The following is an 11,037-nucleotide window of genomic DNA, read 5'->3' as shown; positions in this document are numbered from 1 at the left end:
TTTGAAACCTTGCTTGATCCGTCATAAATATTAAAACAGCTTACGTCACCCTGCTGACGACGCATGAGCACTACGGAGGGAAAACATACGCTCTGGCTCCTCTTTAGCATCTAAGTAGTACAACAACCGTGGCGTTATAAAGATTAAGGATACTTTTAATGGAACCTTTAATGTGTGGTACAAGAGGGAGAAAGATTAAATTCAACGGAAACGAATCTTAAGCGAAAACGGAAGTAGGGAGAAGTGAAACCTCTATCGTTTCAAGTCCCTCCAAACAGTTGACTGACTCGTACGCACTTGTTTCCTGTTGACAGCGAGATTTATAAATATTTATCAGCGAGATAGGATGTAAAAATATCGAAAAAGAGAATAGAGACACCGCGGGACGGGACGTGTTTGTGTTTGTCTTTTCCATGAGTCTCTGGACAGTATGTCGCTGAGTTCAGACGGTTGGACTCCTCACAACAACCGCGGCTTCGCACCGGACCAGTCCGCTGCCCTCCCCGCTCAGAGTGGGGCCTCGCAGTCGCAGCTCGGCTGCCAAACGGTGCTAATTTCGGTTCGGGTGTCGGTGTGTCATTCTGGTATACGGCCGCTGTGTCTACCGGGAGCAGGTGATGAGTCACTCCGCCTTCTACTCAGCATGGACCCGGGAAAGTCCGGGGAATTCCGGCTGTCGCTCCAGGACAACAGCGAAGCTGGCCGGAGTGCGGTGAGTGCACAGCAGCGACAGCAGTGGAGAGAGGGAGTGTGCTAGGCTTGTTGTTGTGGTGTGTGCGCCTGCAACAACCAGTTTATTAAACCAACCAAACTTAACTGAACTTTTTTAAATGTACACAGAAGGCGTCACGTAGTCACTCTCGTCAATACATTCAGTGTAAACGCCCAATCAACGCCCATCAAACCCCCGCATAACTCAGACCAGTGTAGACTATCAAAGAACGAAAGTCACAAAAAGGAGATTAGAAAGAGAGATCATCAATTTTTCCTTTTTTTGATTTTAATGTTTGAAGAATTATTGGCAGAAATAGAATGTACTACCACAGTATTTCTGTATACAGTATAATTGCTTTAAAATATACATCCAGATTTTGCCACCTTAGAGATATTTGCTTTACAGGGTGCATCATTATTCCCCTTTGCTACAACAATGTGGAGTTAAAAAAAAATATTGATAAATGACGTATGCAGTGATGTATATAAATCAGTTTTTCTTTATAATGTCATCCTTCCTCATTTCCTGTCACTCTCACTCTTCCTCTCGTTCCAGACCATTGCTGAGTTTGATCTGAGGACGGTGAACTATGAGGTGAAGTCTCCAAAGTGCCATGAGCTAAGTTTGGTAGCACCACCTCATGACCGTATCAGCTTTAATTTCCGCTGTGAGCAGGAAGCCCAAGAGTGGGCCACTGTGGTGATGTCATCACTGAGAGAGGCACATAGAGGTCAGTACATATAGGATTAGTTCCCTATAGGTTTGCCACATTTTGTTACAACCCTGTCCCCACAATAATGAAGACAAAACAGAACTTTAGGAAAGAAAAACTTATGAAGTCATAAGTATTCTGAAATATAGCCCAATAGCCTCTCTTTTATTTTAACCATCTTTGCGATGTCTCTGCACCGTGTCCAACTTGTTGTAAATTCCACTGATTTAATGAGGGACATGCACAAGTGTTTGGCATCAGAATTACTTATCACTTAAAGTTGATAAGTTGTGTAAACAAGAACTTGATGGGTTACGTTGACCAGTTTGGCCTCAAAAGCATCAGGGTTCACATTGTCCTGAGCCATAATAAGCAGCTAAGAAGATGCATTCAAGGCCCTTCTAAATTTGTATCTCTTTTGCGGCATTTACAGTGAGGATCTTAGAGGATCAGCTTCAAGATTAATTAAATTTCATCACTTCAGCAAATACTCTCCACAAATTGGTTGCTTCTGCTGTCACCTTGTGATAATAAATGCACCATAAATTAAGTGTCATTGGAGTAGAAAGATATTTTTAAGACCTTTTTTTTTTATGTAATCACAATTAGTCACATTAACTGACAGACTTTTTATATCAAATGAATAATCGAATATTCATGCTCATCCCTATAACAGAAAAATAACTTTCAGCTAGGATACTGTAGGATTGACATAGGTACATCCTAACACTGAGTGTATTTGAGTCTTGGCTTGAACTTAATCCAAAATCTGACATTGTCTTCCCACTGATGTATCTGACATATATATTTTATATGTATTTTGAGAAGCTTCAAAGAAAAATGGGAGAAAACCCTTTAATCCAGGTGTGCAAACTTTTCCTTATCATACCCAAGAACACTCAAGGCTGTCATTGCTACCATATAAGCTTTATTTAAGAACTAAACAAAAGACTTATGTCAGTGTGACATTTTAGTTTTCCCTGTGAATAATTTCAGAAAATTCTGCTGTTGCTTTGTCCTCAATGGAATGCCACAGTAGATTAAGGAGAAGATAATGATTAAGACAGTTTAAGCATAACATAAAAAACATAAAAAAGTGATGTCTGAACTTTCCAAATGTACCACAGGAGAAACATTCGCCCTGTAGTGAACCGACTTATTTATTTATTTGTTTGAACAGAGGAGCCTTTCACTGGCCTGGAGCAATGCTAGTCACATCCCAAGTGTCTGTTTCAACCACTGATACCATGTTTAATATTTTGACTTGAGAGGAAATGAAAATAAAGTGGCCTGTCCTTATGTACATAATATTCCTTCCATAATCTTCCTAACCCGGACAGCAGCTGTAGCTGTAATACAAACTTAGTCCCTTGTTTCTTGTTGTGGAGAAAAGAATGGACAATGCAGACACAGTCAAATAGCCTCTCGTGGGCACAGATCGGACCACTGGTGCATGCTCAGGGTCATTCCAAGTGTCTATTGCACTACTTGGTGCGAGTGTGTGTGCTGTTGGGAACATTGTCACAAATGTTTTCCCTATCATGGCGATAAACCTCTCTGTCGCCATTTTCAGGGTCAGTATGTTAAGGATCAGCATCGCCTTTTTTGGCTCATGTTTTCTACTCAAAACATTGGGCAATAACATGACTCGGCACTTCCTGGCTACAATGTGTCCAGCCCACTGGAGTCAAGTTTGGCTTCTTGTTTCATTCACTGACCTGTAACCTTTCATATGGAATTTTCATACCACAAGACCAGTTCCCTGGCTCCAGAGATATTAATTTGCTTCCATATTCTCAACTAAGATAATAGTCTATTTCCATAAATGCTGCTATTTTGAGCATCCCTTGATAATCTCCTTTACAGTTAAACTGGACTTAAAAAGACCTTAATAAATAAGATAAAAAACATAAGAACATGTAAATAGTTGTGTGGGTTAAGTCCACCAAGATGTAATTGAACAACTGGGCACTTATTTCTTCTTGGGGCCTGTTGGGGCATTTAAAAAATTGATTCAGATTGTGAAAGTGACTGCATAGTTAACAAATTAGCCCAGTGTCACTAGACACAGATCTGTCTTTCAACAGATCTAACTGTAAACCATTTAAGTAAGTGGGAGTTGCTCTCAGTTTGCTGTTGTGTAACTTTCACCTGGGTATGAAGTACATTAGGTAGAGGATATTATAGGTCACTGACAGTACCCAGGTGTCTGATAAAGAACCTTTGAAATGTGAATTTTAATTAAGAAATTTAGAGTGCAGCATTATACCTCTCAGTGTGCAGCTAGAGAAGAAGAAGACCTTTAAAATGTGCTGAATGACTGCAAGCTGTTGAGAGCTTTAAACTGTAGAGGGCAGCATCACACCTCTCAGTTAAATGATTAATATTAGAAGAAGTAAGAAAGTATGGTTTCTAGAAAGCCAATGTCGGTGCACAAGAGTTTGTTTCTTTATATTACTAAAAACTAGATGCAACCATAAAATAAACTCTATTTAAACATGTGTTTTTCAACGTCTTTCATCGGCAGTTGCCCCTTATGCTAATGGTCTACAGTGTCCCCCGGATGCCCTTCAACCTCAGAACACACTGGCTTTGCAGCAAACAGGTGTGTCCACTGAACATTTTCCTCTTGGTATAAATAACCTTTTTGTTAATATGTGATGTAACTAATTCTTTCATTTTCTCACTCATTTTACGCCACCATTGAATCATTGTTAGCCTCATATGAAAACATCCTTTCTAAACAAAGTTGCCATCCATGTATGTTCACCTGTGTGGGCTTGCCTGTGTTTCCTTGTGCATGTATGCATTTATCCATCCGTAGAGGACACCTGCATAGAGTTGTCCCGGGCCATAGAAGCAGGTGACATGCAGTCTGCTTCCGACATTGCGTCCACGCTCGCACGACAACATGCTGTGCTCAAGATTCAACCCTCTTCTGGAGACCACGATGATACTGAAATTAGGTAGGGAAATTAATGTCGTTATTGCTTTATGGTCATTCATTTTGAAATAAGGTGAAATGTACATAGATTTGTATTGATGACAAGTATTCATTTTTACTTTACAGCTTGGCTGTTGTAGTTGAAGATTGCTCCTCATCCTGCTGTGTTACTGTCAAAGTCTTCCCACATATGACTACTGCAGCACTGAAACAGCAGGTTAGTCTTGCAAGTGTTTCTCCTTGAAACCTTCCATTACAAATTATTCTGCATGGTTTAAAAAAAAATCCTTCTCTCTTCCATTGTCATTCATTCTTTGTTTCCTTTCCTTTATTACCACCTCAGATGTTTCTTGAGTATGGCTTTCACCCTCGGGTGCAGCGCTGGGTAATTGGCCAGTGCTTGTGCAGCAACCAGCGATCTCTAGCCTCATATGGTGTCCGTCAGGATGGTGACACAGCTTTCTTGTACCTCCTGTCAGCCCGTCATGCTCGCTTGACACTCCAAGTCCTGCAGCAGGACCAGGAGAGTGCCCTTCTCCTCAGCCCTCCATCGCTATCGTTACCCAGCCCTCCTCTCTCTTCTACCTCTGCAAATGGTCCCTCATCTCAGGACCGTAGGCCATACACAACCCTTCCCCCAAGACTCCATACTAGCAGCAACACTGGTGAGTGAGAGCATGAGAATGTAGTTTCAGTTTCATGATCCCTCTCACAAGTTCACAGTGGGGTCCACTACAGGCTATTGCTACTCAAAGTAATGAAAATATAGTAATGGACAATGTTGACATAGGCGTAGACCTATTTGTGATGACACAAGGTATGAAATTATGTCGGAGCACTAGATTCTTTGTTCTGTATTCTTTCAGACAGAGGAAACGTCAGTGAGATCCGAGAGCTCATCAACCTTGAGATGCCTCAACTCAATGAAGCACTGAGCCCCATCACATCCTCACATCAGGTAATCACAGCAGCAACAGTAAGCACCTTCTAGTGTTAATTCACACAGTTTTATTGGACAGATTGGTCTTCGACAAATCTTCAATAAGCTGTTACTGAAACAAATATTGAAAACAATAAATTTTTTTCTCTTTTAGGGTTGGTCATGCCCCTCTTGCACTTACATTAACAAACCAACTCGGCCAGGTTGCGAGATCTGCAGCACAAACCGACCAGAGAACTACGTCATCCCGGGTGGATATCGACCCGACGCTCTGGAACTCAGGCGCATCCAGCAGGAGAAGGAGGCTATCAGACAGTATCAGCAGGTAGGAACAAATACACATACACAGCAGAAACTACCACACCCCCACAAGCACCCCTTCTCTGTACCTATAAGCATGCAACAATTCGTTATAGCTCAAAATAAATTAAGTGGCTGGAGGACCATTCAGGGACGGATTACATGAAACAGGCTTGGGGCTCAAATAACAACACTTTGTTAAAAAAAAAAGAAAACAGGGTTAAATATGCTATTTTCTCCATGCAAAATAATTTTAGGCAAAAGTGCTACAAAAGCTGCAGAACAATACACAACACAATAGACAACAAACGGTTAAGCAAAGCCATACAATGGACATAATCTAAATAACAGAATACCTGACATTACACCTAAAACACTGTACAAATAAGACATTACAAAACAGTTAACGTGCAAGACAAGTGACGGTGCTTGTCAAAACAGATGAAAGAAGTAACCTGGTTTCATGTTGATTCGTGTGATAGATAGGATAACAGAGAGCTTGAGACAGTTGTTTTTATTTCCTCACATATCGCGTAGAGGGATCAAATGTGAAATCAACCTTTTTAGGCTTAGATAATGGCGAGCTGGAGGTACGACATTAATTCCGAGCTGACATTTGAATTCAAACTTGCAGACTCTCTCGGCTTGACTCTCTTCTCTTCTGTCTCTGTTTTTTTGAAGGAGAAAGGGAGAAGAGAGGTGCTGAGGAGTGCTGGGGCTCAAAACAACTCACTCCTGTATAACCTGGACCAGGACTACTGAACACACTCACACAGCGTTTGACATTGTAGCATCAGGATCTCATTTCAAACACTTGCATTTAAATCACACAATAATTCTAATGCACAAGCCTATGTCTCTATGCATGTCTAGAGTACAAAGCAGGTACTCTTTTTTTTTTTTTTTGTATTCTGAAGTTGAATGTATAGTAGATGCACTCTTACCACCCCAGCCTGTCTAGCACTTATTTTTTACTAAGTGATGTCCAAATGAATAATAAGTATTGGTTTAGGTGCTTCCCTGTTTTGCCACGTTCATAATTACTCACAGCAGATCAACTGTATGAAAATGGGTGATTTTTATGGTGGGATGAAAGACCTTATGATGCCATTATTTACATTTACTCTAATGACGCTGTTTTTATTTGTCATAAACATACAACAATTAGCTTGTTTTGGCCATGTGGATGATTATTTATCAGGTTCTAATAGACTATGAATCACTTTTATTCTTTGTATCGATGAGCTGGATAATCATGATCACTGTTGACTTTTTACATTGGTAGCTCTTTAATAACCTTGCGACGTGCAGAGGTTCCACTAAATTGAATGCAATAGCACAGTTGTTCATTTTGCACTGTTCAATTGTATATAATCTGTAAAATGTGTAATAATAAAATGTTTATACACACTGTGTGTCTGCATGTGAAAGCAACATGTGCTTGTTTAGGTTGAGTGAAAAGCATTTGAATCTTTTCATGACAGTTTAATCTATTTGTTATTATAAAGAGTTAATTTGTGGAGCTTACTTTTTAATCCTCACAATAACACTGCTCCTCGTATCAGGCAAGGGAAGAGGAGCGCAGGAAGAATTTTGCTAAGCTGATGATGATGGATGGTCAAGATCTGGTGCCTAATCCCGAGTCCGTGGACTGTCGGATCTGCTATGTGGACCTGCAGCCTGGAGAAGGAGTCCTTCTGAGGGAGTGTCTTCACTGCTTCTGTAGGTAAGAATCAGGGGGAGTACAACCCTGTCAGAAATGTTTCTTGTTTCGTTATATTTTTTTGTGTCCACTTTTATTTTTAAAGATTGATTCAGTCCTCCTGGGCAGAAATGTCACTACTACTAATCTGTGGTGAAACATCTGCAGCCGTCCACATGATTATTTCTACACTATCATGTCATGACACAGGGTTCACACTTTATACTCTGGTTGTCAACCGGAATTCATAGAACTGAGGTTACATTTGTTACCATTGTGTTGTTGTGCTGCAGTCAGGACACATTTTTGTCAAAATCATTTTAATTCTTTATATAAAGGCGCTGGTTTTTGCAGTGTACTGGAGAGACCTGCTCCTGCCAAACACATCAGTATTTGTCTGCACAAACTGAAACTTACTCTTTCTTTGCCTGTTTGTGTCTGTGTTTTGCACAGGGAGTGTTTACGTTCAGTCATCATGTTGAGTGAGGAACCCGAGGTGTCCTGTCCTTACAGAGATGACACATATTCCTGTACGTGCTTCCTGCAGGAGAGGGAGATCAGAGCTGTGAGTTACACCAACAAACATCTTTTTTCTCATACACACCATGTTACTTTAGTGTTTAAGCTGTTAGTTATTGGCACCCTTTAAATCATCTAAATATTTAAATGAGCTCCTCTCAACACCACTGCTCTGCTACTGTGTTTATAGTCAATAAACTGTGCTAATGAAGGCAGATGTCATACTGTAGCCTCTGTGTCCTGTGTGAAAAGAGGTCTACTACTTTTATATGGAATGTTTAAATCCAACAGAGGAGGCCTATGTGTGTATGTTAACAGGTAGACATAGACAACAACCCTATTCATGCAAGGTGAACACTAATACAGAGATGAAAATAGAAAAGATATATTTTATATCATAAATTGGTATCATCCATCACCTACCGCCTTATCCTCCACGTGAGTGTCACGTGTCCGCTGATGCCAATCCCAGCTGACGTAAGGTTCACCCCAGACACCAGTCCATCACAAGGCCAACACACTGACACGAGCAAGCATTCATTCACACCTACAGGCGATTTCTAGTGTCCACAGTCGCCACAGATCCAGATTCACACCTTGTTTTGCCGTATTTGTAATTCACACTTCTGCATTCCAACCCTGATGTTGCGAGGTGTCGCTTCCCTCTCTGCTTTACAGTTGGTGTCAGCCGAGGAGTATGAGCGCTGGTTGCAGAGAGGTCTGTCAGTGGCAGAGTCTCGCTGCGAGGGCAGCTATCACTGTGCCACTCCAGACTGTCGGGGCTGGTGTGTGTACGAAGACACGGTCAATGTCTTTCACTGCCCCGTCTGTGGGAAACACAACTGTCTGATTTGCAAGGTTTGAGATATATATACATATATAGACAAGTATTCGATTGTTTCCCTGCATTGTTTTTTAGGAAATTGTCTTGGTGGGCTCAGGGTTTCTATATGTCCATTAAAAGTATGTCAGTAAGTGAGGGGGTGAAGCTTAAACCATGTACAGTTAATAAAGGGTTAATAAAACAAAATCATTTCAGTTTAAGATTTTGAGAAAGTGTTGCAATTTATTTTTTGTGTAGAACTAGACGAGATTACTTGTAGGTGCAGGAAGAAACTGGTCTGCTGTGGTCCTGTAGAAAAACAAGTTTTATGTTTCAAGTTCCTATATTTTTCAGTCTATCCACGAGGGAATGAACTGTAAGCAGTACCAGGATGATCTTGCAGCCCGTGCTATAAATGACTCTGCTGCTAGGAGAACCACACATCTACTCAAGGTGAGTGTTAAATGATGTGCATCCAGTGAAGAGGAAGAGATCTTTTCTCAGCCCTTTAGAGCTGCTGCTACATACAAAGTGTACGTAGAATTGACTTTAGAGAGAATCACTCGCAGGGAGAAAGAGGAGAGATGAAAGAAATCTCAAAAACAGACAGAAATTAAAATCGAAGAGAATAAGAATGTAGAACAAGAGAGGTACACAGCCCGGATGCTCAAGCAAAACACACATTTCAGGAAATGTACAGTAATCGTATTCTCTACAGAAGCCTTTGTGTTTCATGTACATACATCAAACTCAAAGTGACATCTGCCACTTCCTCTCAACTCTCTTTCTTCCTCTTGAGCGACCGGTCTCGTTCTTACGCTTCTTTTTGTTCCAAAAACAGTCTTTGGTGCAGTCGGGGGAGGCGATGCACTGTCCCCAGTGTGGCATCATTGTGCAGAAGAGGGATGGATGTGACTGGCTTCGCTGCACCGTCTGCCACACGGAGATCTGCTGGGTAACCAGAGGGCCTCGCTGGGGGCCAAGAGTAAGACATTTGCTTTAACCTCTGGATTCTTAAAACAGTGATGTAGGATCTTGTTGGAATATTGAAATATCCACAGAAAGATTCACACTCTCTCCCTTTCCCAAGGGCCCTGGAGACACCAGTGGAGGATGTCGCTGCAACGTCAACAATCAGAAATGCCATCCTAAATGTCAAAACTGCCACTGAGTATCTGACAAACAGAGTTTGACTGAAACTGACACACAACTGGTCCCTAATTTAACAAGAGTTAAGACATAAAATGAGGAATTTTACAATTGTTACATATGGTGCATCATACTTGTTGTAAGTGGAGGTTTAGCACATTTCTCACCTTCACTTACTGGCACAATGGTCTATGCTGCGGGCTTTTCACTGTAATCATAATGACACGAGTAATAGGTTGACATTTAGCTCTGCCTCCCACACAAGGAAACAATAGCTGCATGATTGTAACAATTCAGTGTTCAGCATAACTTACTTAATCACACCTGACTGTAATGATGATATGTGAGCGCAGAGCTATGTGGGGAAATAATATTAGTTTGTGTGTGTGTGTGTTTGGTGCCTTTTCAAGAATGATTGCACTGCAAATTTAACAAAACAGGTACAGATATGTCTCTTGTGCCGTTTTGGTCGTTACATACCAGGATGCATTAAACTTAAGTGACCTTATTTTTGTGCAAAAAAAGCTGTAGCAGTGTGTTTATGGTGATGTTTTCTCGGAAGATCCTTGTTGCGTCCTTCATGTGCAATTTTCTGCATTGGCATAGCTATTCTTACGTTTACGTTGTGTATTTTATTGTGTCTGCATAACCGATGCATTACGTTGTCACCAAAGAAGTTTAAAAGGAGTGTGTGTCTGTCTGACGCTGATGTGTTGTTGAACCACTGTGTATTAAGTGTATTGGTGAATTGTCACACGTTCATTTCAGTACTGTTTTCTGTTTCTGTTTGTCTGTTGTTATGGAACGCAGATATGATGCAGGTGATGTTTGCATACTAGTAGGTTACTGGACTATTTTCTTATTCCTCTTTGTTTCTTTAAGACAAAAATGGATTTTCACGCTGTCACCTTCAAGGATAAAAGTGAGTGATCTTCATTAACGACACTCTTGTGTTCACCAGACAGTATATAAATAAGATATATGCCCGTAACCACACACCCCCCCCCCACAACTGAGGAACCATGAGAATTCTTCACTATTTTCTCTTTCCCATCACAGCACTGTGTTGCTGCTGATATTCTGCTGTGCCTTATCGGTTAATCAATAAATAACCTTTCAACTAAGATTCTTTGCACATACTTTGGTGTCTTGTTTGGACGGATCTGAAATGCCAAGCAGTTTTCATGTATGGGAGTGTGCTTTAAATCACACACACTATTTCCAGGCCACACA

General features: G+C 40.9%; 1 protein-coding gene across 1 annotated transcript; it reads left to right on the top strand.

Moving 5' to 3' along the window:
* On the top strand, positions 1 to 10,928 carry shrprbck1r (sharpin and rbck1 related). The gene is made up of 14 exons (XM_044040255.1): positions 1 to 712; positions 1,271 to 1,445; positions 3,955 to 4,032; positions 4,252 to 4,393; positions 4,498 to 4,588; positions 4,715 to 5,036; positions 5,238 to 5,329; positions 5,466 to 5,636; positions 7,177 to 7,337; positions 7,767 to 7,878; positions 8,511 to 8,690; positions 9,010 to 9,108; positions 9,497 to 9,640; positions 9,746 to 10,928. The coding sequence occupies exons 1-14, from the start codon at positions 431 to 433 to the stop codon at positions 9,824 to 9,826; spliced, it is 2,130 nt and encodes a 709-aa protein (XP_043896190.1). The 5' UTR covers positions 1 to 430; the 3' UTR covers positions 9,827 to 10,928.
* The last annotated feature ends 109 nt before the right edge of the window (positions 10,929 to 11,037 follow it).

The sequence above is a fragment of the Solea senegalensis genome, linkage group LG1, assembly GCF_019176455.1.
Source record: "Solea senegalensis isolate Sse05_10M linkage group LG1, IFAPA_SoseM_1, whole genome shotgun sequence".
In the NCBI taxonomy this organism is placed as follows: domain Eukaryota; kingdom Metazoa; phylum Chordata; class Actinopteri; order Pleuronectiformes; family Soleidae; genus Solea; species Solea senegalensis.
This window is presented reverse-complemented; position numbering and strand designations above follow the sequence as displayed.